The sequence below is a fragment of the Mus caroli genome, unplaced genomic scaffold (assembly GCF_978045245.1).
Source record: "Mus caroli unplaced genomic scaffold, Mus_caroli_1 scaffold_5, whole genome shotgun sequence".
NCBI lineage: Eukaryota > Metazoa > Chordata > Mammalia > Rodentia > Muridae > Mus > Mus caroli.
Window position 1 is genome coordinate 117,453,482 of NW_028227260.1, and position 27,711 is coordinate 117,481,192.

At 48.7% G+C, this 27,711-nt stretch overlaps 1 protein-coding gene and 1 pseudogene across 1 annotated transcript; both read left to right on the top strand.

The window, feature by feature from the left end:
• The first annotated feature begins 9,335 nt into the window (after positions 1-9,335).
• LOC110287461 (uncharacterized) lies at positions 9,336-11,958 on the top strand. Its single transcript, XM_021154074.2, has 4 exons — positions 9,336-9,417; positions 9,604-10,063; positions 10,673-10,718; positions 11,863-11,958. Exons 1-4 carry the CDS (start codon positions 9,336-9,338, stop codon positions 11,956-11,958), a joined length of 684 nt encoding a protein of 227 aa, XP_021009733.1.
• A 4,635-nt stretch (positions 11,959-16,593) lies between these two features.
• Positions 16,594-25,965, top strand: LOC110287110 (uncharacterized; annotated as a pseudogene).
• Positions 25,966-27,711: the final 1,746 nt, after the last annotated feature.

Below are 27,711 nucleotides of genomic sequence, written 5' to 3' on the forward strand. Positions count from 1 at the left end.
GGTGCCTAAGGGAATGTGTGACTGTAAGAAAGGACAAAGGCCACAGCCTGAGCCAGGCTGAGGCAGCCATCTGCTTCTCAGGGTGTGGGTGTGAGCCCCCGGCAGGAACGGTTTTCTCGGGCTTCATTGTGGTCTTAGCACTCCAACCTTCTTAGCACCCCAACATTGTTCCAGTGTTTTCTTGTGAAGACCTGGGTACAAGTACTGTGGCTGGGGATTCTGTATTGGGAGACCACAGGCTACTGTGTCAATAGGCAAGCGTAGAGGTTGAATGTTTCAGGCCTGTGGCCGCTAGCAGAGCCAGGACTGCTCAGCTTTGCTGCCACAGTGAGTCTAGGGGGATTGTCAGAGTAGAGATACGTATGGTTCCCCAGTTTCTGCAAGTGTGGGCATACGAGTTCTGCTGGTGGGATGGCGATTTCCCCGCCCTTGGCTTATCTGCCTGGTACTGGTCAGGGCCGCAGCCAGGATTGTGATCTGAGTCCCCCACAACCAATCTTCCCTGCTTTCTGAGCCCGGTGGCCTCTGTCTATTCACTGAGTACACACCCTCGTGGCAGGTCACTCAACTCTTCAGTCCCCATTAAGCTTCCCAACTCTGGGACAAGGGCAGCTAGACAGAAGCGGGGTCACCTTCTGAGGCTGGGAAACAGGGAAGAAATCTTTCAGAAATCTGGGTGTATGGGCCAGGTAGAGGCTACGCAGGAAGTCACAAAAGGGCCCCATGGGGTCTCCCCAAGGGCAGGGTACACTCATGAGTGTGGGTGTCCTCTCCAACTTCAGATAGCACCCATGCCTCAGTTTACCTACCTCTTAGAAATGGTAGTAATTTACATCACTTCCCACACAGCCATTGGTGCTTAGAGTAGAACTGGTCTTTCTCCGTCAGCCCTGCCATGTGCCTGGACTAACAAGTGAAGATCAGCAGGGATTTTTTTTTGCATCTGTCCAGCTGGGCTGTAGGACCAGTCATCTATGGCATGAGTCCTAGAAGGCTGCTATCCTATGTTACTGGCTAAGTCAGATAGAAACAGTGAGTAGGCTAGGGAAAACAATTGTTACTGAGTTTAGTGCTACAACATCTCAGGAGCGAGAACTCACTAACAGCCTAAGCAGCCTGCTTACGTCATCTGAGAAGAAGCATCTGGCCCAATCACAGCCTTGTGTCTTAGCCTTGGAGGACTATGCTTGAACCAATCTTAGCCCTTCCCCTTTAGAAGAATCACAACTTCTACTAGGCCTCCAGGGGGAAGGTTTCCACCATCTCCCCTAGGTGGGAAAGGTTTCAAAGTCACCCAGAGTTTGCTGAGGTCAGTAGTGTAAGGGGCTGCACATTCAGGAGCCAGGACAATCAGCTCGGAAACTTTCATGAGGGCCTGAGTGTCCTCTGAGCATTCAAGACTGTTGGCAATGACATGAAGACATGGCCTGACTTTCTGACAGTCTGTTCGCTCAAGGCTGCCTAGGCAGTATGGGAGAATCTTGCAGCTCCTGACTTGCAGCAATTAGTCCCATTTTCTAATGCCTTTGCTTCCTTACTGGAAAGCAAGTATTAGAACAGGCAAGGATAACTTAACTCTTAAGACCTTATACTCACTACTAGTAGTGATTGTGAAATAGATTTTCATATCTCTTCAGCAGTACTTTAAAACACCTTTCCAGTACCTCGGGCGGCGGGGTTGGGGGGGGGAAGATAAATCACCTTACGTATATCATGTAAGTCCAGACAATTGTGTGCTGTCCCCATGTTTGGAATGCCACCCTCCTCTTCAGGTCAGACTTAAAACTCCCAGCCCATCCGGCCATGGGGAATGGCATTGTCTTGAGAAGTCCCTGCCTAAAGGGGTCTCTTCCTATGGGAGGTTGAGAAAAGTAATGGACTCTGCTTGGTTCTTTGGGTTCCCCATAGCTGGCAGCATAATGAAGTACAAGAAGCTCATATCGAGAAGGCAACCCAGAAGTGTTCCCCGGGAGCCTGAATGTGTTCTGTCAAGTGCCTTCTAGGGGGTAAAAATTATGTTGGTGTGGTAGAATGCGCCTTTGTGTATGCTGTCCCCCGTTTATTTTTGCTTTTCAAGGGAGTCCATTTGCACCCCCCCAAAGTTATGCAGCTATTTATTTACTCTGAATTAAAACATTCTTTCTTGAAGAGAGAGGGGTCAGAGGCTCTGAAAAGACTCTGGAAGCTGAGCCAGGTGGTGGTACACACCTTAAATCCCAGCACTTGGGAGGCAGGGGCAGGCAGATCTCTGAGTTTGATGGCAGCCTGGTCTAGAAGTGAGTTCCAGGACAGCCAGGGTGACACTGAGAAACCCTATTCTCAAAAAAGAAAAGCGACTCAGAAAGCTAAGGAAACGTACTAAGTTCAGAAGAATCACAACATTCACAGCAGCCCTCCAAGGGTTGTGAAATAGGTAAATGAAATTCTGGGGAGAGGAGACCCTCCAGACCAGAGCTCCAGGGACACAGCTGTCATGAGCTGTCACTCGTGCTATGGTGGGACTTTTAATGATGGAGCTACATTTGAGTGACCTTTGCTCTTGTAACCTCACATACTCTCCTGTTTGAAAACTGGAATAGACTGACCAGTTCCCTGAGCAGAACACATACTTGGCTTACCATAGGTGAATCCGGGAAACTGTACAGTTTGTTCATATCTCCTCAGGAAAAGCCACCCAACCGGTGAAGGCCCTGCAGATGAGGCTCTTGAGCAGTGAAAAGGCCACAGCACAGAGACCTCAGGAACCTTATGTTCTGCTCTGAATCCTGACTTAAACAGCTTCAAAGGCTGGGGTAGAGGGCAGGCCCAGGAAGGTGGGCCTTGGGTGGGTGGGGTTGATATGAATAAAAGGGACCATTATGGAATGCTGCTCTGGATGGCAGTACTAGGGAGACCCCTCAACATAGGAGATGGGAGTTCTACAGCAACAGCTGAGGCTGGAGAAGTAGCTGGCTGAGGCTGGAGACCACAGGCTGTGGTCCAGAGGACCTACCTTTAGGGCAGCAGCCACCAAATAGTAACAGGCTGTTTGACAGCTCACCGAGATAATCAATTGCAAGGTCTTAGGGGAAGATTGTGACCAAGCCCCTCACCTGGCTGGGAAACAAAAGTGAAAAGGAACACACACACACACACACACACACACACACACACACCTTTGATGCTACCCTTCTAACCGAGTCCGTCCCCACATCTATCTAAAAAAGAAAAACAAACAAAAAACAAAAACAAAAACAAAACAAACAACAAAAAAGCAACCACACAGGTTCTTGTCTAGAGCCTGACTCAGCTGGTGCTGGTTCTGGTCTAGAGAGGCTTTGGGATCCATTTCAGATATGGAATCCAGTTCTCAACCAGCTCTTGGTCATCTGAGAAGGAAGATTGTTTCCGAGGCCTGATAGAGACAAATGCACTGGAAGTACACTCAGACAAGAGGCATTCTTCCCATTCCCACCACTGCTCTGAGAGATGCTGTTTCGATCTGAGGTCCACCATTGCAGCCACAGCCTCTGAGACTGGCTGCTTCTGCCATGAGCAGGGCAACTCCTCCAGCTTTTGAGAAGTGCCAGAGATAAGAGGAGATGGTTCCGCAGGGACTCTCTGCAGCCATGCTCTGAAAACGACTGCTCCCAGGTGGGAAACCGAGCCTCTCTGAGAACCTGCCACTGGGACACTTGATGGTGGCTTGACTAGCCACACTGAAGCCTGCGGAGAACTCTAACTGTTGAAACACAACCAACTATCTTCCATTAGGTTGGCGTCCTCATTCTATTTCCCCATTTAAATGTCCAGTCTGCTGTTTAAAGTGTTCTGCTTGGAAAATACAAGCTCTTCTTGTTTTGTTTTGTTTTGTTCTCCCTTCACTGAATGTCCATTTTGCTCCTGGAGGGAGGGCAAGACAAGAAACCAAGATAAGAATATACCATCTCTGCAGGAGGGTGTGGGGAAAGGAAGGGCTTGTGGACTTGGTCTCCCAAAGTGCCAAGCATCGGGATCCTGTGACTGTTGTTGGGGGTGGCCACAGCAGGGACTTGTGGAGGCCTCTGTTGCTCCAGGACAGTGAAATGGGGCTAGAAATGGAGTTAAGCAGTTGGTGGGGCTAGGGACATCAGAGGGTCCCAGCAGTAGTGCAAGCTGTGGGATGGGAGACCAGTGTATGGGACTCCTGGAAGCTTGTTGACAAGATGGTCACAAGGTCCCTGTGGGTTCCTCTGCCTTCATTCTGATGCCAATCCTCCTTCAGCCCCTCAGACATTCACTCACATAGCAAAATGCTGGCACACTGCTGTTATCTGGTAGCCTCCTCTCAGCCTCAGCAGGTTTGCTGTTGGTACAGGTATACTGGTGGACTGCCTTCGCTCTTAACTGGGGGACAAGCTACCTGCTTAAACACTTCCATGCTCCCAGCATAAGTGCTCTGCCCCACAAGAGCATATCAGAGGCCCTCAGTGGCCTCCAACCCAGTGATAGTATGCACCAATGACAATATACAGATTCCCACACAGCAGGGGAAGAGCTGGCAACGTGCACAGAGTAGAGCCCCAGAGTTGAGTTTAAAGAAGCACATGCCAGGAGGGAAGACAATCAGAGAGCAAAGGTGAGCCAAGGAACAATGTCTGGTGACAAATACAAATGGAAAATGAGTCAGGGAAGGACAGCACTGGGCTCTGGCAAGGCCAGGAGGGCAGTGGGCAGCTGTGGGCGGCTGTGGGCACTCTCTGAGCAGGGGAGCAAGAGAGTTGGGTTGGAGTTTGGCAAAGATCACCCTGACTACACTTGTAAGAGCCTGATGGCTTTCAGTCTGCAAAATCATCTAGCTTCAGGTGAGAATTTTGTCTGTGGAATCAATTCCCTGATGATGGATATCAAGGCCTTTTTTCAGATTTCTGGTTAGACATAATTCTGCAGTGAGTATCACTGCCAAATCAATACAGGTTGAGCCTTCTCAATCAGTTTCTACTAGTAAGTTGCCTTGATGGGCGCCACTGAGGAAGTCGAATCCTCTTACCATCCCACCAGGGAACTGTGATAGAGCTTGGTATGCCAGTATAAACTTGCATCTGACCAATCCTTGGTCTTTCTCTGACGGCATGGGAGAGGGGTGCCATGTGGTCAATTGTCCACACACCAAAATCTGTTAGCATGAGGAAAGATCTTTATTAGTAGTCTTTGAGGCACACAGGGGTAGATTTAGGGCTCTGGAGATTATATAAGGGCCCAGGGTTGCCTTCTGAACACCGAGCCCTAGTTGACCAGGCTGACCTGACATGGGAAATCACCAACCATAGTCCTCCAGCCACACCTTTAGCCTGTGCCACTCTGCACTGGTGCCCATCACACCATGTCCTCATGCCACTGCATCATCTTCTGACCACTAAGCAACCTCTCTCCGGGGCCCTGATGGGTATCCCCAACTCCAACTTTCTCCTCGGGGCTCATAATTTGTACACCTAACTTCCCAGTTCTAATTCCTTTTGGCTAGAAAATTGGCCCAGCTTGTCTCCAGACCCTCTTCATCTCTATCAGAGGCATCCTTCTCTGGACTCAGTTCTGCTCCTCCATCCTCTCTAACCCTTCTTGATTATATTATCCTCCTAGATGTCTGCCCACCTACCTCCCAGTCCTGACCTCCCACAACCAGGAAGACTACTTCCCGAGCCCCTGAAGAATGAGACCTGTGACCAGGGACTGGACCTGTGGCCTGGATACAGCATGCCAAAGGGCTTAAGTAAGAACGCTCCAGGGCCTGTGGCTGGGATAGAGCATACCAGAAGGGTTAATTAAGTAAGAACACTCCAGAGACCTAGGGGACTGAAAGGCAGGGCCTGATCTGCCCACTCCTTTCCTGGTTCAGAGAGGGGCTTACTAACTTCACTATCCCTCTACACACACACACACACACACACACACACACACACACACACACACACACACACACACCACAGACACAGAGACAGACAGAGAGAGACACACAGAGACACAGAGAGACAAAGACAGAGAGAAGAGAGGAGGAGCTCCAGCACGCAGCTGCGATGTAAGCTGAAGTTGCAGCTCAGGTGCACTAGGTGGCAGCACATGGCGTTCATGTCCAAGGGGCTAGGAAGAGTCTAGAAAGACCTGGTTTTCACTTCATGATCATGAGGTGCCAAGTAAAGAATAGAAAAATGACATGGTGAACTGCACCTAATTGGGAAGTGTAGGGTTCACTGTATACCCTACCATGAGCCACCGGGCCTCATAGGAGAGTGAACTTGGATACAGCCAGGTCATAAAATATCAAGAGTCCCTAATAATGCTGACCACCGATTTGTGGGAGATGGCTCAAATCTGGGAAACGTTCCTCAGTTAATATTCTTTCTGTTTGTGATATTATGTAATAGTACAGATAAAAGTTCATCAAAGAATTCATTTTCCATCAATTATGTTTCTTCTTGAAGCTGGTGGATTCCTTCTAAAATTGTTAGTTTGAATTCCCTTAATGCTCATACAGTAAACTTAGCAATGTCTTGGGTTTTAGATAGGCGGTGATTCAAGTTTTTGTTTTGTTTTTAAACTCGTGCATCTTTAATAAAATAGTCTGACAATTCACTCTGTTTCACCTAAGATCATTGTAAAACACTGATATTCCATTACTATTCACAACCGTAGCAAAATTACAGCTATGAAATAGCAAGGAAAAATAATTTTAAGTCACCACAGCATGAGGAACTGTATAAAATGAGGTCACCAATGAGGTCACAGCATTAGTAAGGGTGACAAGTGCTGACGAAAAAAATCTGAACATGTAACCAAACAAGGAGGAGACAATAATTCATGTCACCCCCAAAAGAGCCAGTCACAGAAGATTACTTAAGAAAATCACATTGCGGCAGTAAATTGAGCTCTCACAAACACCTCTACTATTCCATGGTAAAAGGTGTGCATGGGTGCCCGTTTCCTTTTACATCAGGGAGAAGTAGGGATGCTGCAGGCTAGAAGTGGACTTCCTAGGAATTCAATGGAGTACAGAGACTCCCCTGCATAAAACGGGTACAAGAAGGCCAGGAGGATCAACTGAAAGGGAGAGATAGGTGCTGGTTTCCAGCCTCACATAGATAACTGCTTGAAGTAGAGCAGGCCCTGGTGTTTCCTGTGTTAGAGAGTCCCATTGTCCACTCCACAGTTCATCTGTGCTATACAGCTTACTGAGTCTCCCATCAGAGAACCAAACCTCTACGCATAACTCCTTGTGCCAAGCCCTGGAAGGAATTTGCCAGTGATAAAACAATAAGCCCAGGGTGCTGTGACCTCTAGAGAAAGAGATGGCAATGAACAGACTTGGGGGTACTCTGAATATCGCATGATCTCTTACCTGCTTCCCCCAAACCCTGAGAGCAGCGTCTTGGGAAATTTATCTCAGAATCCAGGGTTGATACTGATGCAGTAGCTAGACCTCTGTTGGTGGTGAGAAGGAAGCACCCAAGTTCGAGTTTACAAGTTGCTCACATATGTTGCAGAGATGCTAGGGCTACAAGGAGGGTGGAGTGGACACAGCCAACCCAGAACATGTAAGGAAGACAGAGAGTAGGGTTGTGCAAGCTCAGCACGAGGCAGACAAACCAACAAGGGAGGAGATGGACCAGGCTTGCAGCTAGTGTCAGCAGGCCAGCGGGCCCACCAAGTCCTAAAGGAAAGCACACACAGCACTCCTGTTCCCTAATAGAGTTGGGCTTCTAGAGCAGCCAATCCTGAGAGCAAATAAAGAGAGTCCTAAGCGAGCCTCCCTTCCCTGTTTCTTGAAGGCCCTCACCACCCCTCAGGGAGGCACAGAGAAAAGGACTCACAATGACAGCTGCTTCTTGGTAGCTGTGAGAAGAAAGAGGAGTAATACAAGAAGACAGGGGGAGCTGACATCTCAGACACTGCAATACCACCCAGAGACTAACTGCTAGGAGACAGTCAGGGTTAAAAAAAAATCACCCAAAAGCGGGAGGGGGGGAACGCGGCAGTGCTGGGCAGTGGTGGCACACACCTGTAATCCCAGCAGTCGGGAGGCAGAGGCAGGCAAATTTCTGAGTTCGAGGCCAGCCTGGTCTTCAAAGTGAGTTCCAGGACACCCAGGGCTATAGAAACACTGTCTCATGAAAACGAACAAACAAAAAAAGGTGGGGGGAGGGGTCAGGGTCTGAGAGGATTGGTTCAGCCACCCTAACTACACAGGCTAGAGGAGAACAGAGCTTGATCAGTTTTCTGCCTGGCCTGACCACGTGGACTCCCCACTGTCTCAGCCTAATGCCACCTCAGAGAACCAACTCATATCCTAACAATTACCTCAGTCATTGTCCAGGCCCAGCCATGATCCTACTACAAACAAAACCCACTAGATGACAGAGCTCAATGGCATTTTTAAATTTGGGGGACACCATCAACTCTGGGGAATTTCTCTGAATTTTCCTCAATTTCTCTCTTTCTTGGTAAAACCTGCATCCAGAATTGCTTACCCCACACACATGCCTTTGACCTTCACGGCTGTGAGACAACAGCTTTGGAGCCAGTGGCCAAGGTGGAACTTGGATGGCCACGAATGTCCTTGGGACACCCCGAGTCCTTGGGTCAAATACAGCTAGGCACAGAAAGGTCTCTTCCCACACAAACATTCCATGAGATTAAACTTGTGGATGATGGTGGGTGGGATTGAGCCCTGTTGGGGACACAGTCTCTCAGGAGGATCTCACCCTGGCAGTTCCCGAATATTTGCCACCACACAGGGCTACTCAGGGCAGCACAACCAAAGAAGGGGCAGGGAAGAGTGTGTGCATCCGGGCAAACCATGATGTGGGCCAGACGTGACAGAGTTCAATTGGTACCACTTTATTAAAGGGTATGCCTTTGCCATTTGCTTTGAAGGGTATTTACATAATTTAATAAAATTATTCAGCAGGGCTCAAAGGCCTGCTGAGCTTGAGGAGGTCTTTGTGTTAGTCCTTGTGAAGGAATTTGAACCGTTCAGGCTTAACCAGGGCTACAGGTGTCCCCTAAGCAGCACCTTAGAGCCACGAGTTCTGCACCCGTACACGCCCAGTTGCTGCATTCCTTTTGAAAAGGACTCTGCTCTTTGGAGTTCTGAAAGGCTTCTGCTTGTGCGCCTCAGGGAAGAAGCCCACAGCCGACTGCGACTGTGCGAGAAGCCAGGACAGAACGCCTCTCAGGACAGACCATAATTTGGGTGAGGCGCCAGAAGAAAAACCCTTCCGGGTCAAGGATCGGAGCAGAGATATATATTCAGGCTCCGGAACTGTGAGCACACAGCGTTGGAAGCCTCTTCGGGAGCAGGGTCGGATCCAGAGATTCTCGCAATGGAGACTCCTCAAGACAACCTCCAAAGCATCCAAAAGCCTCCGAGTCTGGGAGCCGAGGAGGACCAGGAACAACAGCCTGGTGAGTAAACTGGTTTTGACTGGACTTGGGTGAAATTTGGGGAGAAACGGTGGGTGTAAAGAAGAGTGGACAGGCACTTCGGGTCCGTTACGGAGCCCCTGTCTGTGCTTCCTCTCCGGGCTTTCCAGGCATCCCTGAGCCATGTTGCTCAGGTCTTTATCTCTGTGTCTTCCTTCTGTCTTTCAGGTGGGAAGGCAGTGGTCTCTGGGGCTCCAGAGGAAAGAATAGACAAGAAAGAGCTTGTACTGAGCTGGCTTGCTCAGGGTGAGTTTGATCAGGGCGAAGGCGCTCAGGGCGAGGTTGCTGGAGGTGAGCAGGCTCAAGAAGAGCCTGCTCCATTGAGTCCAGCTCAGGAAGCCACTGGAGGAGGAGAGGAGGGAGAAAACAAGGAAGGAGAAATGGAAGGAAGATATGCTGGTGATGGTGCTTCTAGCTCCGAGGATGATAGCATCCTGGAAGAAGGCGGCGAAAACAGTGATCAACAGTCGCCTCAGCAAGATGCAGCTAGTCCTGATAGCATCAGAAACCCACGGGTTCTGAACAGGCTGGCTCAACTGCGTTACAGACGCACCAGGTTCACCCACTCTCAGCTGCATGACCTGGAGCGCCTTTTCCAAGAGACTCGCTACCCCAGCTTGCGAGCAAGGTAAGAAGATGGCCAGTGCTTGGCACCACATTTACAGGTCTCCTTTGGCTCTCCCTGGCCCTCTGATTCCCTCCAGAAATAATGGCACCGGTCCGGGACCGGCGCCTGCAATTAGAACCTTCCGCTTGCAATTAGGACCCTCTGCCTGCAACTAGATCCCGGGGTAGGGGTATGGGAGCTATGCGGTCTGGAAACAAATGTGTTTTGTTGCCCTGTTCAAGACTGGGACATTTAGGCATTGTTTAGTGTTGTAAATGAGTTTCCAGCAGTATGGGTGAGAAGTCTGGGGCGTGGCTAGGAAAAGCAGGAGGGATTCCAACTCGCGTTAAAATGTTTCTAGTGCTTTCATCCCAGGTGCTCTCTTCACTGATTTTTACACTTTCAGTACACCAAAGAGGCATCTGTGTATTGGGGGATACCCTTAAATTTGCTCTGTGAAAGAAACCCATTGCTAAAGCTAGGTTTAAGGTAAATGTTAAGAATAGTGACTGTAAGTAAACGTGTATGCGCACTCAAGTGTGGACCCAGACATATAAAACCAAATCGGACATGTCCTGACACAATTGATTGCCACCAGAAAGGCTAACTGTTGGACCTTTTTCATTCTAGGAGGGATCTTGCACGATGGATGGGTGTGGATGAATGTGACGTGCAGGTAAGTGTTCTGAAAAAAACAAACAATTTTTGGAAGGATGTCACACCAGGTTATGTTGCCCTCCGCAAGTACAACAGCGGAACAGGACCCTGCAGTTCCATCAAAAGGCTGCTAGACCAGTACACAACCACGCCAGGCCTCCATTTTTATAGGCAGGAAATGCCAACAGAAAAGCTAAGAGGCTAAGGTGCTTTGTCTGTCCTTCAGAGGACTGGGCCTGTGCTTGAAAACATTCAGAAGTTTGTGCACCCCACATGCCTCACAGGAGTGAAGAGACCATGTTCTTACTCACTTTTAACACTGTCACTCGGAGAATTTTCTCTCAGAATTCTCCTTGGTCTAGTCTGTAAATGTCAGACCTATCTTATTTCTAAAAGCAAAATTGGGACCAAGGACCTGAAACAGCCTGTGGCACATTGTTTTATTGAGTGTGTATCTGTCTGTACTCTGACCACAATTGCACTCAGCCCTACCCACAAGGGGAAAGGCCTATAGTCACTAATTTGGAAGGCCAGAAAGGAAGTACCATTCAGGAAGAGGTGCCCTGGTCTCATAACTGTGCATTCTGGGTGCTCAAAAGAGGCTAACACAGTGGATCCTGGGCAGACTGCCTCCCACCTTCCTATGGTTCTTGGGCGTGGGCTGGAGAGGTTTTGATATTTTCCCACAGCAAGGCCCAGGAACCACCCATGAGCTACAAGTGAATTCTTTCCTGAAGAAATGCATGAAAAATATCGAGGATGGATATCGAGGAGGCAGTGTTTTGGGTCTGTTCCGTGGTTGAAATACTGGGTGTGGTGTCCCATGTCCTAAGGGGCTTGGGAACCTGTTTTGATTTCAGAGACAATGAACCCTGTTGCTTGCAGCATACTGAATAATCAGAATACACCCGAGGAACCTCTTCAGCCCCTCTTGGGGTTAGACCAATAATCACATAGTTTCTGGGTATTTAAAAGATGCAGTGATTCTTTCAGGGGAGTGGCTCAGTGCTACAGCACATGGCTAGCACACAGCTGGCCCTGGGATGGGTTCTGAATGCCTTCCAAACTGTTAGGAAAATGAAGAGGGCGTATAGTGCTCCAGCATGTGTGCTTTATGATGATAGTGTTCAATGGACTAAAGCATCTCTGTCTCCTGCTTATAGAATTGGTTTCGGATGAGGAGAGCCCTTTTCCAGAGAAACAGGAGAGTGCTGATGTTCTGCGAACTGCCACCTCTTCCCCAGAGCGACTCTCCCTGAAGATTTTGGAGCAGCACTTGAGTGCCTCCCCTATCGTGGAGCCAGATGAGGATGGCTTCTTCTGAGCCACCCATGATGGCCATGACAACCTTTTCTTTACAATTATTTCAGCAATAAAGATGTGCATTCTGAATATGTTGGCTCCATTGTCTTTGATGTTACTAAAATATGGGTATAAATATTTGAAGGATAGCAGTCAATCCCAGGCATGACATACATGCAGGCCAAAATACCAGCAGCCCTTAGTCTATAAAGGGCACCAACAAGCTGCAATCACTGCCAATGTGGACACAAGTCATTATAAGTACAGAGAGGGAAAAGCCCCTATGAGAGGACAGTCTGTTTCTAGACATGGCTGTTCCCACCCACACTCCAATGAGCCCTCCCTGACCCGGTACCCCTAGATGATGGTGGAAATATCCCAGAGGCTACTCCTTGCCTGTTCTGCAGAGAAGAGGACTGGGTCTTCTGTCTGTATTTTGTCACTGGCCTTGTAGAACTCTCTGTATGGGAGATTGGGTCCTTGGCAGGGGCGAGTGTTGGGGGGGTCCTTCTCAGCAGGTCTAGGTGTATAAGCAAGGATGAGCCCCTACCAGTGTACCTGAGCAGTCAGTGCAGAGAACTTGCAGCACACACTCCTGCCATATGCGAAGGATCTTCCTCAATGGTCCCTACCCATGTCTTATGATCAAGGGGTACAATAGAGATTCCCCATTTAGACCTGAGTATTAGGCAGGAGGTTTACGGACAAAGGCAAATGGCCTGGACCAACAGGTCCCCGCCCTCCTCTCCTTATCAGAAACCTGTGCTTGCAAAAGCCCGCCCTTGCAAAAGCCTGGACTTTCCAAAAGCCCGCCTTTACAAAAGCCAGGTTTTCAAAAAGCCCGCGCAAAAGCCAGGTTTTCAAAAAGCCCGCGCAAAAGCCAGGCTTCTAAAAGCCCGCGCAAAACACTGGACCAAGCAAGCTCCTAGTTCCTGATTCCAACGTGGCCAGTGCACCTAAGATCCACCCACAGGGTCCAAAATTCCCCAAATAAGGCTATGGCCCCAGTACCTCACCATCGCATCACAACTCTCTCTATATCCCTTAAGGAAACCTTTACCCCAGCCCAGTCTTCGGACTTCCCAGACCGCCTCCTGAAAGGTCAGTGAACCTGCCCTAGAGCTGCACCAATAAAACTGCCTTTTCATTCTGCATTCAAGGGGCTGATTCAATTCATTTGGTCCCCGGAAAAACCATTCACTGTGTACTCCACACTCTCTTAATAACTGTGCATTGTCCCATTGTGAGTCTCTCCACTCACAAACAAGCTACCATGAGCTGGTCAGGAGACATTACGTAGTTGGCGATGAGCAAAGAGGGTAGGTCCTGGAGGCTAAACTAGTTTCTCTTTGCACAGGGAATGCTGGGAGGAGATCTGGAGGGAGGAAGGAGGACTGAGCAGAGCTCAGGCCCTTAGGCTGTATGAGACTGATGGAGCCCAGTGCTTATCTCCTAGATCCAAGGGGGGTTGCAAAACTCGGAGAGCTGTTCTCAGCTTTGAAAGCCAGTGTGTGTGAGTGGCAACAGTGCTTTTCAGGGGTATCAGGTAGTCTCTGGGAATCTGATATCCCCCAAACTTTCACCTTCTTCCCACAGGGAGACCTCCTCTTTCTTCCTGACCACCCTGCCCCCAACTGGTCCTGCTGCTGCTGCTGCCTCTGCTGCAGCTGACAGTCCCACCCGGGCTCCTGCTCCTAGCTGACTTCCTGATGGTGTTTTACAACCACCTTTCCCCTAAGATAATCACCAAGTCCTCATGGAGGGGGTCAACCATGGCAACTCGGAGAGAAAGAGAGATGGGTTCACTAGGGACCCCCAGGTATACAGAGGAAGGATCCCTGGACTCTTGGTTTGTCATTCCAGCAAAGATTATCTTTCCGAGTTCCATTTGCATAGCTGCCACCACACTTACAAGTCCAAACTGTTATCTGCAGACTGCTGGACTTCCAGGCTGCCACATCTGGTCCCATCCACCACTTCACAGGGCCAAAACTCCTTGGATTGAATCTAGAGGTGGCTTGGGCTTCTCTTCCTGTAGTCCATGCTGCGGACTGGAGATGTGCCCGTGACATCTCTGGGCGGAGATGTGAGGAAATGTGAACCAATTCTACTAAGCCCAAAGGGCAGGATTGAGCTGTTCCCTCCCAGGTCGAAATGAGCTCTCCCGGAACATGAAACATTCATCTCTATCCACAATATCTTAGGTCTTCCGGAGATTTCCTCCATGATGGAATGTCTTCTCTTGGAGGAAATTGCAGCACAACGTGTGTATCCCGCCTCAGAGCCAGTCCTGGTGAGGCAAGCTCCTGGTGGCCGAATGCCTGAATCGGATGCTGACTGAACTTCCTAATGTTTAGAGGAAGGGTCCCTTTGCTGTCCCTTAGAGTGCTTTGCGGGGATCATTTTCAGTGTGTATATAAGTAGGCACCTTCATGAAATGTTGGCAGAGCTAGGTAGGAAACCTGCTAAAGAGGTGTTCAAAAGGGTTCTCTGATTATGATCAGAATGCCTAACCTGGGGAACCTGTCTGAGGGATAGAGCATCCATCGCCACACTAAGAGAAGGATAAACTCTCTGCTGTTCATCGACAAAATTATGTAAATAGCCCTTCATCCAGCTATCCAAAATCCACACTGCCCTTCCAGGTGAAGGGGCCATGACCTGTTTCCAATGAGTTTTCTTGGGGACTTAGCGTTACTTGGATCACAGCCAGCACTGGCAGGGCTCTGATGTACCTATCTTACTGCGGGGTTTACCCTGCACTTAAAGAACTTTTCAGGCCCCAGAGAGTGCTCACAGCACTTCTCCATGCAATGGTCACCTCTCACCTTCTCAGTCTTTCTCTGAAACCATTTCACCCCAAAGTGGCAGTGCTCTGTAGTCCCCTTCAATAAAAGCTGGCTATTTATTTCCTTCAAAACCAAGCTGGCCTGCTTCAACCTGCCATGGCTGCAACTGTTTCACAAGGCTTTAATAGGTCTGGGCATTGATTGGAGTTGATATTAACAGGTGGAGAGAGCTGACCTCGAACATATTTCCAATTCCTGTCAGCGGTCTTGCCATGAACTGCTCTACACACAACTAAGTGAACACTCTTCTTAGCTGTCTTTTGAAATCATGTAACTGAGCCTGACCAGGTATCTCTGTGCAGACCTGTGATATTTGAGACTTTGGGGCTGAAACGATGGGATAGTACCACACTAGGCCAGTGTGTTGTAACAGTAATGATGGGGCAAGTAGTGTTCAGGAGATCCAGAGGTACATGAGAAGTGTCACAAATAAGCAAAGGCAGAACCCAAAGGAAAAGTGCATTTACTGTCTCTGGTCCTATTACCATCCCAACGATGCTGGAACACATTGATCTGAGGAGTCCCTCTTCCAGGAGGACTACACACAATTTCTTCTCTTTGTTCCCTTAAAGTGTCTGTAGTGTTTCCTCTATACAGATATCATTCGAATACACCCTCACTCCTATGTTGTACACCTACATTACTACACCAAGAGGGCATTTGCCCATGCTGTTCAGCATCTGCAGACATTAGAAGTACTATACTGCTTATTCTACAAGGTTTCTGGTGGAGACACTTTACCAGCCATCTAGAGTATGGTGCCCTTTTCAAGGGCAGCATTGGGTTACTTACAGTATTATGTTGGACAAAACAATGGAAAAAGCAAAAAGAACAAGATGTCAATGGTGAAAGTGGAGGTCTGTGACTAGCTTGTGCTTTCAGAGTCCTTGAAGACTTTTGCAGCACAGACATCCAGAGCTCGCCACGACCGCTCAAAATCTTCTCATGCTACATACAGACACTGCACTTGGGAGTCTGGGATCACGAAAAATTCCCTGGATGAACACCCAAGCCTTAAATCTCACGTGACCTTTTGCCCTCTTCCCCACATTCCATGCTAAAGTCAGCTTGCAAGCTCTCCCATAGCCCCATTCCAAAGGTTCCCTCTGGGGCCCAAGAGCAGTAGCTAGACTGCCTGGCAGACCTGAGCAGGGGTCCTGAAACTATGACTCCATGCACAGGTACAGCCTGCCTCCACCTACCCCACAATTCAGGCCATGCCTATCTCCATGCTCCCTTCAGAGGACCACCCACTGGGAAAGGAAGCAAACAGAGGGCCAATAGCAGGCTTGCAAGAGGAGGAACTGAGCCTGTTTGTCCCTAACTTGCTGAAAGCCCCCAGGCAAGGGTGCTGCCAAATACACCAGCAAAGGGCAGGCCTCTAGACTCTGAGGAACAGCAGCCATGGAGCCTCAGAACTATGACTGCTATGAGGACCTATACTATTATCTGGAGGATTATGGGGAGCATAATGGTCCCCACTCTGAACTCGGGGCAGCAGTGGCAGCAGGTGGCATTGCCTGTGATGACAGTCAAAGCCAGGGTGACAGTGAGAACCAAGGTGACAAACCGAACAATAACCAGGCCCCTGAGTATGACCTGGACCCTGAAAGTAACCAGAGGGAACAGGAGCCCATGGAGACCGAGCAGGAAGAGCCAGCCTTTCCGCAGTCGGCTGTTCCAAAGCGCCAGGGCACGAGGCACCAGATCCAGTTCACCTTCACACCCTGGCAGGTACAGGAGATGGAGACCATGTTCCAAGAAACTCAGTACCCAGATGTGCTCACAAGGTATGTGGACGGCACCCGATCTCCAGGGCTAGCTAGAACCCCCTTTGAGCTGACCTTTACTGCTCCTGGGTACTGTCAATCTCAGTTCCTTCCCAGCTACAGGTAATGTCTGCCCAGAGATGGGAGTGAGGAAGGTGCTTTGTGGCTCAGGGTGAACTAGTCATTCAGTGGTGACAGGAAATGGGTGTGCTTGATGCTCATATGCCTCTTTGCCTCCCTTCTCAATCCTGGCCCATAACTGAGAAAGGAGAAAGGAGAATCTTAGCTACTCTGGTGCTGTGTCAAGTCATTTATGATTTGCCTGACACAGCTCTACCAGCCAGTTCCTCCTGACAAAGAGTAAGAAACCCTTGTCCTGGTCTTCCACTCCAGAGCCTGACCTCTCCCTCCCTTGTCTAGACAGGAAGACTCTGAAAACCTCCTGTGACAGAGCAGCAAGTCCCTTTCCTGACTGTCAGAGTTACCGAACTTTCCAGCTTTGTTTCTGTGCTGTCGGTGGTGGTCACTTCCCATGGAGTCTGAAAGTCACACCCTTGTTTGGACATAGCCCTTCATTGTTTAGAATCCCTCCTCCTGGGAGTTGAGGGTTGTTTTGCCTTGTGGCTGTAGGGAGTGGGGTAGCTGCTACCTGGAGTGTCAAATACATCTTCAGCCCCAGACTTTCTGTCTTTCTTAGGTAAACCTGAAATGGATTTACTGGCTTGAGTCCTTTCAGTCTCAATTCTTCTGTGCCTCTGTTGTCTTAGTTGGTATTTAACTAAAAGGGAGTGAGGTGACTACCATGCTGTCATCACACAGCCTTTCATATATTTCAACCTTTTCCTATGTTCAAACTTTGCTTAACACATTCATCATTGACTTCTGCCTCCCTGCTCACTTATAAGATACTCCATTAAAATTGTCAGTGTGAGCTAATTACCGTTAAAAAAATTATTGTCTTGCCCAGCCAAGTATAACACAACACTTTAAAGATTGTTTTGAGATGAAAGCCTTTGTGAAAGGAGCCTGGTTTTGTCAGCTACTTGTGTGTCTCCCTGGAGATGTGCAGGCAGAGGAGCGCACACCATGCCCATCCTCTGACTTTCCTGATGATGTGGACTAATGAATGGTTTGTGGCTTTCTCTACACAGAGGGGTACTTGCCAGAAGCATGGATGGGCCTGAAGCCAAGGTGCAGGTCAGGAGATCCGAGAAAGCAAGGTGCAGGGCAGTCATTCCATCTAGATCTTGCTTGGGGTATTAGGCTGAGTCGTCCTGTGTGTTCTACAATAGGTGTGTGCTTTCTCTCTTCCTTCGATGGAAGTCACTGGCTTCATGATCAGAAGGCAGACTTACTCCACCCCACCTAGTGCTCTTCACCAGGTCTCGAGGGTACCTGACTTCCTGGAGGAAACAGAAAGGCAAAGCCATCATATGCTGCTTACATTCTTTCTGTGAATCCAAGGTATTTACACAGCATAGACTCTGTAATTGTGCACATGCAGAATCCCCGCCTGTGCGCTCCTATATGTTTACCCAGTACTTCCTTTTAAACTGCCTCCACACCGTTGTCCTTTACAGGTGACTTCAGTGGAGTCATGCTGAAACCAAGGATGCTCTTGTAGATCATCTAGTTAACGTAGGATGGAACAGGGCCATTAAAGCCTTCAGCTGCATTAAGTTCCTAAGAATCAATCCATCCCACACACTTAACTAAATAAAGAATAATCACTAACTATTGGGGCAAGTGAAGAATCTGCCCATAGAGCCCTGGGTAAGAATGAGTGATGTGTGGTAAGGCCAGACTGACCTGGAATAGAGCTTAGCAGCTCTTGTGGCGGAGGCTCCTGCTCCTTTATTTGCTTGCAAAGGGCAGCACTGTAGAGTAACTTAGATGATTGATTCCAGTTCAGATATTATCCCCACCTGACCACAAGGCCAAAACTCTCCCAATGGCATGGGGAGAGGGCAAGAGTAAATGCCCTGGGAAATTTGTCTAATGAACCAAACAATATGAATCAGCAATATTGAATTTATGAGAAGCCAAACAACATGGGACAATATGGTACTAGTAAAAGGACACTTTGCAAATCCTTTTTGTTTGTTTATTTCTTTGTTCTTTTTTTTTTTTAATATTTTTATTACATATTTTCGTCAATTACATTTCCAATACTATCCCAAAAGTCCCCCATAGCGCCCCCCATATTTCTTTGTTCTTGTTTTTTTTTTTTTGAGACAGGGTTTCTCTGTGGAGCCCTAACTGTCCTGGAACTCACTTTGTAAACCAGGCTGGCCTCGAACTCAGAAATCAGCCTGTCTCTGCCTCCCAACTTCTGGGGTTAAAGACATGTGCCACCACGAACGGCAATATCCATTTAATGTCCATGTGTCTTGCTCAGTCTGTTCCAGAACTGAGCCCATAACTGCTGCTGTCCAAGTGTGGTCTGCAGGAGCAGGCTTGCAGTGACTCTGTGTAAACTAGTGATGGGTGCTGTAGGTTTTTCAGGTTTGTGTGTAGAAGGCAGGGTTATGTAGATTGAAGCCATGGTCTCCAACACTGAACCCACCCTGCCTGAGGCAGTCCAAGGAGTCTGTGCTTCTCCACACAGCTTCTGCTATGTGGGTTTGAATGCCACTGACTGGTGTAGCTGTGGCCTTGTCAGCAAAACACTCAGCATGCTGAGACATTGCCTGTTCTCCTCTGTTTTCAGATGTGGTTTAAGAACAGGAGAGCCAAACAGAGGGCCAGGGAGAAGAAAGCAATGCTCAGGAGCACAGCAGGTGGGAACCAGGACCACATTTGCATGATGGACCCAGAGGAGCCCTAGGGGACCAAACCTCCAGGAGCCACAGGGAGATGGGCTGGCTGTGTGCAGTCACAGTTTTACCATTCATGAGGGAAAGCCACCTTTCTCTGTCTCCATTCCCACCACAGCAACAATAAAGAGCAAAATTTCTGTATCTTTCCTTCTGACTGTGGCATGTAGATGCAAACCATTCCCTAAATGAGATGCAAACAGATTGGCAAAGAGGTCTTCCTGTTGGAGGCAGCATGCCTGTGTCACCTTCGGTGGCCCCAGCACATCACAGCTGTTTCTGTGGCTCACATTATTAGCAGGCAAGGAGCTTGCACCTCTCACTACTGCAGACCACACCCCTGTTCTGACCATGAGGGTGCAGATACAAGTTCATGGAAGTCCCAGTTGTCCCCATAGGCTGATGGTGAGTTTTCCTTCAGTACTGTCCCTTCCCTAGCTCATGAGTTCAGTAAGATGGTTGGTCTGCAACTTCCTCAAGGCCAGTCTCGGGATTCAGGGGAGCAGGCAGGTAAAAGTTCAACTCAAAAGTAACAGGAGACTCTATCCTGTGCTGGTTAAAGGGGAGCAGGCTTCCTTTCCTATTCTCCTAACCATGAACAGACACAATATATTTGTATATAATTTTCATCAGTTATATCTCTGAAATTTAGGAATTGAATAAACTCTGTAACTGTGTTACAGAAAAAAAATGGAGACATCAGAACCAATTGATAGAAACGAATGTGCTGTTGCTATAGTTGTTTTGAGAAAGTGTGCTGTGAGTGACATGGAGCTTAAGCCCATCTCTCCACAGTTGCCTCTGATTCGTGGGTTATCATGTAACCTGCATCACTGAGACGGAAAGCCAGTGGCTTTCCACCGTCGGAAGAATCTAAGGCAGGACTATATGCATGCTAGACAAGCACGCTGCCTATGGGGAACAGTCTTGAGCCCTAAATAGGGGTCTTCCCAAAGTTGGGCACAGTGAAAAAGACAAACATGTTCAGCTCCTGAACACCTTGTCCAGACTAGTTGCACATTATCCACAGAAAGACAGGAAAGGACAGGAAACATACCTGTGCAGGTTTGCCCCTGAGTGAGTTTACCAGAACTCTGAGGTTAGCCTATGGATGAGGGACAAACTCTTATTCCGGCACTAGGGCTACAAAATATTCCCAAACCGAATAATGAACTGGATGTGCATATGCTAGGTATTTATGCCTTTCTACTCTTATAGTGACCAGAGCATGTTGGAAAAAGGTGGTTGCCATGGTATCAGACTAGCCACAGGTCAGGGAAGGGGCTACTTGACTGATAGTTCTGGGATGGAGACCGAGGCACAAAAGCCAGCTCTTGACACTTTGACGTTTCAGTGTGTGTGTGCACGTGCATGCTTTTGTGTGTGTGCATGTGCGTGGTGCGTGTGCATGCTTGTGTGTGTGTATATGCATGGTGTGTGTGTGCTCAAAACAAACGTGAGGAACTTCAGTGCACATATGAAAATTCTCGCAGTTTTTACCAGAACTTATCAAAGCCTGACAGTACTACTCAAATCCCGGAATACCCTCTCTGCTACACCCATCTCCATCCCCCACACAGTAGCCCCTTCCAAAGGTTAGTCCTCTGCGCTGTCTGTTGAGCCAGCAAGGCCTGCAATTCTGCCAAGCCCCCCATACACGATACACTATGTGAGCTTCACTTTCTGTGAAAGGAAGAACCTCCCAGATATGCACAGTCTGGGCCATGGCCTAGGGACCCAATCACTGTTCCTAGACCGAGAGAGATTTTCTGCACAGGCTTCAAAAGCAACCGCGGGATCGATGGTTACTTCCGGTTAAACAGTCCACTTCCTGAGGAAGTTACCTAGGCAGGGCAAAAGGCCCCACCAAGTTGCAACCTGGAAGGCTCCATTGACACCTCACTCGCCCTGGCCTACAATTACATCATATTCAGTGCAGCTCCAAAGAGCTCTCAGTTTTCCTCTTCAGAGGCTCAACCCATAGCAACTGTTCCGGAAGTCAGGAAGGGTCGCCCTGATTGGATAAGACAAGCGGGGTCTTTTCCCCTGGGCTAGATAGGAGCTCCCTCCTCCCGGAACTCTAGGGGGCTCCAGCACAGAGACTGAAGAAGCTTGAGGGGCTGCGGACGTCCAGCGACTTTGATAGGCTCCAGGTCATGGAGCATGGAAACCCCACCTACCCAACCCATGTGGCGCCTAAGGAGGAGAAGCAGAAGGGTCAGTGCAGGCTAGGTGTGTGGGTTGGCCACATCCCCGAGGGAAGGAGTGTCCCTCAGAGGTGACTCGAGAGGCTCTGTACACCTGACTTGACCTCATGGAACTTTGCCCCACCCTAGTTCCTGTCACCTGATCTTTCTGTGTCCTCACTTTCAGGTGCGAAAGCCCCCCTGGTCTTGCCGGGTGGCAAGGAAAGAAATGGGGAAGATTCGTGTGACCAGTCGTCCCCTGGGCTGGGAGCCTCAGCAGCAGAATGGGGCGGAATACAAGGACCAGGGGAACTGGGGAGAGAGGGGGAGAATGGAGACAGTCCTTCTGCTGTAGACACCTCTGGCTTCAGGGGTGACTGGACCCAAGAGGGTGCCAGCAGCAGTAGCCAGAAAAATGAGCGTCGGCCTCAGAAGCAGGTCCCTGAGTGTAGATGGGGCACCGAGGACGTGCACCCTGTGCCGGTGCTGGTGCCTCGTGTCCAGAGGAGGCAGTGTGTGGGAACCCGATCCCGGGTACAGAAAGTGTCCCTAAAGTTGCCCGGTGTACAGCCTGTGCCAATTACTGTGTCCCATGTGCGGGGTATGCAAATCAGTGTTCCGCAGCCCCAGTCTATTCCTGGGCCCCATGAGCAACCTATGCCAATCAGTGTGCCCCAGGTCCAACCCATGCCCATTCCTGTGCCTCGTGTGCAGCCTATGGCCTTTTCTCTGCCCCATGTACAACCTTTGCCTGTTCCTTTGCACCATGTACAGTCTATGCCAACTCATGTGCCCCAGGCACTGCCTATGCCTGTTCCTGTGCCCCAGGTACAGCCTGGGCCAATCACTGTGCCTCACGCACATCCTATACCTCTTCCTGTGCCCCATGTACAACCTTTGCCTTTTCCTGTGCCACAGGTCCAGTCTATGCCGGTTAGGGTGCCCTACATACAAACTATGCCGGTCATTGTGCCTCTGGCACAGCCTATGAAGTATATGCCTGTTACTGTGCCCCACATGCAGCCTATGCAAATCGACATACCTCAAGCACAGCCTATGCCAGCTCCTGTGACCAGTGCACAACATAGAGCAGTTAACGAGCCTAGCATACCACGTATGCCAGTGCCTTGTGAACTGCCTACATTAGTTCCGATGGCCTGTGTCCCGCCCATACCAATTGAAGTACCCTGCATACGGCCGGTTTCGGTGTCCACTGTACAGCCTGTGCCAGTGCTGGTGCCCCACCGCCCCCTTCGGGACAGATTTACAGAGACACAGCTGCAGGAGCTAGAACGGATTTTCCAGAGAAACCACTATCTCCTTGCTGAAAACAGGTAAGCATCGTGTGGTGTCAGTGCTTTAAGGAGGGAGCAAGCTGCTACAGAGAGGCCTCTGACCCTCTGGCAGCTGTCCTTCTTGTCTTCATTTATTAGAAACTTTAAATTACATTTTAAGTGTTTTTTTATTGCCTGAGTTTTTTTTTTTTTTTTTTTCATCCGGGGTGGAGGCAAGATGTGTGCCTCATGTTTGGATGTCAGGGGCCAACGCTAACAGACTGGCTCCTCTTCTTCCACTCTGGGCCCTGGACTCAAAATCAGGCTCTGCTGCAAGCAGGATTATCAGCTGAGTAATCTTGCCTACCTCCACATTGCCTTCTAGAACTAAGGCTAAAACTAAGAGGAGTCGTCCAGCCTGCCAGACCCTGTCTTGCTGTCCCAGGGCTCTGGGATGGGAGTGGGAGCTATGCTAAAGGCTGTGCAGCTTGTAGTATCTACTTGGAGCAAGTAAAACCTTTGTCAGTGTCTGCTGATCCAGGTGAGGCCCTGTTAGGACCGGCCTCAGAAGCCCGAGAGGTGGTTGGGATGACACGTGGTGACAGTCACTCAATGTGCTGATACATCTTTGTATCGTCCATATTTCCCTCTCTTTCCTAATATAAACACATCGGCTGGACCTTTCTCTTTACTGCTGGTTTTAGTAGTTTCTGAAAATTGTGTGCCCTGCCTAAAGACTATTGTCCCTAAAGATAAGCCAGTGTTGGGTATGGTGGCTTCTGCCTGTGGTCTCAACACCCAGAAGGCCAAGCATGGGCTATGGTGGTGAGTTCTGCAGGCCCAATCTGCAGATAGGAACCCTAAGTCAACAGAGAAAAATAACTTGCTTATCAGACCAGGCATGTCTGTGCCCCAGTACTTCAAGGTGAAGGAAGAGGTCATTCAAGGTCATCGTTAGTTATGAGACTAAGACCAGCCCACTGCAGGAGGGTTTCTGCTGCTCCTTTAGGCCTAGGTTTTCTTTTTTGGTCTGTTGGGTTTTTGTTTTGTTTTGTTTTGTTTTGTTTGTTTTGCATCTCTTTCCTTCTGATTGTGTCCTGTGGGGTCTCCCAACTGTACCAGGGATAGCCTGAAACTTGCAGGGACCCCTTCTTTCTGTCTCCCTCCTGCTGGGAATTTGGAACTGTGTGGCCATCTCTGGGAGATTTTGTAACATTTCTTTTGTGTCTGGTTTGATTTATCATTTTAATTCTCAGGACTAGTGAGGTGGATCAGCACTTAAAAGGTCCTGCTAGCCTGAGACCAAGCCATCAAGGCTTGATCTGATCTTCAAAAGTACACTGTGGCCGCAGGCAAGTGTGTGCATGTGCCCCCCCCCCCCCCACACAGCTGCACAAATGCACAGGCACTCATGCACTCACACAGTAAATGAAACAATGTAGCATGTAGTTTTCCTGATGATCAGCATGCTGGACATCATCATGTGCTCAGTGGATGATAGAGTCCTCATATGATCTCCATGAAATAATCCTCCTTTCTTTCCATTTCTCCTTTCACCATTGCAGAGTCCTTCACACAGGATTTTCCCATGTGCACTTGTTTCTGTAGATCTTCTTTGTATTGTGTTCATTTGAGACAGCTTTAAGCTCCACCACAGCCAGTATTAAGAGCATTTTCTCTGTCTACATTAGTGGTTTTCAAGTGTGTTATTAAATATGGGCTTAGGTTTTTATGTGTATTGATAGTACCCTGCTAATGAATCACACTCACTTGTACAAATTGAGTGTCCTAGAGGGTAGGAGATTGAGACAAATATTTTCTTAACTATAAACTGACCTTTATGCTTTACTTCATCTTGGTGCCAAATATTGAATCTCTGTCATTTTTGTCTCAGAAAACAGCTGGCAAGGGGAATGGGTGTGACTGAGGCCAAGTTGCAGGTGAGTAAGAAAGAAAAAGCCATTTGACATCCCAGCCATTGGAGAACTTCCTTCAGGGCTCAGATATGGTTGTTCTGTTCCCGAAGTTACACTGTTCATTTTGTGTCACTGTATGTCAAAATGACTAATTTTATATAGTTCTTTTAAAGTCTCTCTCTCTCTCTCTCTCTCTCTCTCTCTCGTGTGTGTGTGTGTGTGTGTGTGTGTGTGTGTGTGTGTGCCAGCCACATGATTGTTTATCTATGGATGTCATGAGAAGGTTCTGGATCCCCATAGTTGGAGTTGCAAGTCATTGTGAGCCTGGAGCCATGCTTTCTGGGAATGGAATTCAGGGTCTGTGGAGCCCTAGGTGCTCTAAATTTTGAGCCATTTCAGTAGGCTCCTCAAAATAATTTTTCAGCCCTCTGGTCTTTGTTGGTAGAAAATAAATTCAGGAGGCTCACTGTGCAGACTGGGCACAATTCACATGGAATGTACCTTGCAGGGGCAATTTTAATGTATGGAAGTTCCCAGGCCGAGCTCAGCACCCAGAAAGCTGAAGTTAAACAGGGACCTGGGGTGTGGGAATGTAGGAAGGACACTTCTAAAAGGCTGGTCCTCAGGCTAGTGCCTACTGAAGCCATGCAGATAAGGACAGCCATCAAGATAACGCTCGTGACCACAGAGGTGCATCTGCCCGAAAGTGCTGATAAGAAACTTCAGAGGGCTCCAGAGTAGAGACAGAAACCAGGTGTGCAGTGCTTGGTTGATTGTCCGGGAACTATTTTGCAATGCTGGGGCCAGAAGCCTGGGGCTCCCTCCCACATTCAAGGCAAGCCCTGCACTCACTACCAGGCCTTCAGCCCCTCACAGAATTACAGCAGTGAGACACCAGGGTCTTCTGAGCAAGACAATATTAATATAAATTCTTTTGATGTAAAGTATAGAGGGCAACTAATATTACATGATGTGGTTTCTGATGTATAATCCTCATTATGATACAGAACTAATCCCTGTTCCCTCTCATTGTAGAGATGGTTTAAGCAGAGGAGAGTGCAGTTCAGGAGAGGACAAAGTCAGTCAAGGATGAATGGTGATACCCCACCCAGGGCCCACTCCACCTCTCTCTGAAGATGGCGCAGGAGCCCTAGTGTATCACCCTTGACCAGGAGCCACTTGCTTTCTTCCACCAAAGTGTTATTGCATCTTTATTCCCTAAGCACTTGTATGTGAAATAAATAGATTCTCGGGTTTATTTGCCTCATGTGTCTTCTGGATTAGTATGGTAGGGGTGGCCCTGGTCAAAGAGCTGCATTTGTGTATTTAATAATTAACTAATTAACTTATTTTTATTAATTGTTCCATTCGTTTACATCTCAGATGCTTTCCCAATTCCTGGTTACTGCACACACACACCCATCCAAGGATATCCCACTTCCCAATTACCCCTCCAACAATTCCCTATCCCACATCTGCCAACCCCCTCCTCTTTGTCTGTATGAGTGTTCACCCCCACCCTCCCACACTCTCCTGCCCTACCACTGCAACATCCCCTTACTCTGTAGCATTAAACCTCCCCAGGACCCTCCCATTGCTGTCAGGCAAGGCCATCCTCTGACACATATGTATCTGGAGCGATGAATCCTTCCCAGTCCACTCCTTGGTTGGTGGTCTAGTTTCTGGGATAGTCAGGCCAGCCTATGTTGTTCTTCCACTAGGGTTGCAATTCCCCTCAGCTCCCCCAGTCCTTCTGCCAGCTCCCTCACCAGGTTCCCTGAGTTCATCCTGATGGGTGGCTCCAAGCATCCCCATTTCCATTGGTCAGTTGCTGGCTGGATATCCCCAGGAACTGTCATACCCGGTTCCTGTCAGTAAGTGTCTCTTGACCATAGCAACAGAGTTGGGTTTGGTGTCTGCAGACATGATGGATGTATTGCCAGGTGGGGCATTCCCTGTTGGCCCTTCCTTCAGTCTCTGTTTCATTTTGGTCCCTGTACTTTTTTTGGATAGGAACATTTCTGGGTTCAAAACTTTGAGATGTGTGGGCGACCCCACCCCTCGACCAGGGGCAGTTCCTATCTGCTGGAGGTGGTCTCCACAGGTTTGCTCTCCCCATTCTCTGTACATTATGGCTAAAATAAGTCCCATTGGTCCCGGGAGCCTCAAGTTTCTCTGGTGTTTGGCACCCTCAGAGGCTATCCCTCACAACAAGGTCTCCTTCTATGGGGTGATGTTACTGCATGACAGTCAGTAGACATTTAATATAACAGAAGGTTGTCAGATGTCACAGTGAGCTTGCAATTCCCCATAGGTTGTTCTGTCCTCTATTGTGACCTCTCCCTCCTCACCCTGACCTGAGTGTACCCCAGATGTGCAAGAAGAAGATGGAAAATCCCCAGGAAAAGACAACCTCCATCCAGACAGAGTCGGTTCCAGCCACTGGTGGGATTCCATGCACACCACTGACTCTGAGAGAAGCTTTTTGGGAGGTCTTTGTTTGTTTGAATGTTTATATGTTTGCTTATTTTGTGTGTGCGCAAGTGTGCGTGTTTTGTTTTTCTGGTGTGTTAGAACTGGACAAAGTGTCAATGTTGCTGATGAAGACTTTTGTTGTTAACTACATAGAAGCTAGAGACATCTGGAAAGAGGAACTCTCCATTGAACAATGTCTGTGTACTTGTGTAAGCAGTCCTGTGGGCATTTTCTTGATTACTGAGGGAAAGTCTGTCCCTGACTGTGGGCAGGACCGACCATGTGCAGACATTCTGGAGCATAAAGAATGCAGGCTGAACAAGCCACAAGGGGCAAGCTGGTGAGAAGCATCTCTTCATGGCCTCTGCCTTGGCTCCTGTCTCCAGTTCCTGCCTCCCCTTGCTAAATGATAGGCTGTGAATTCC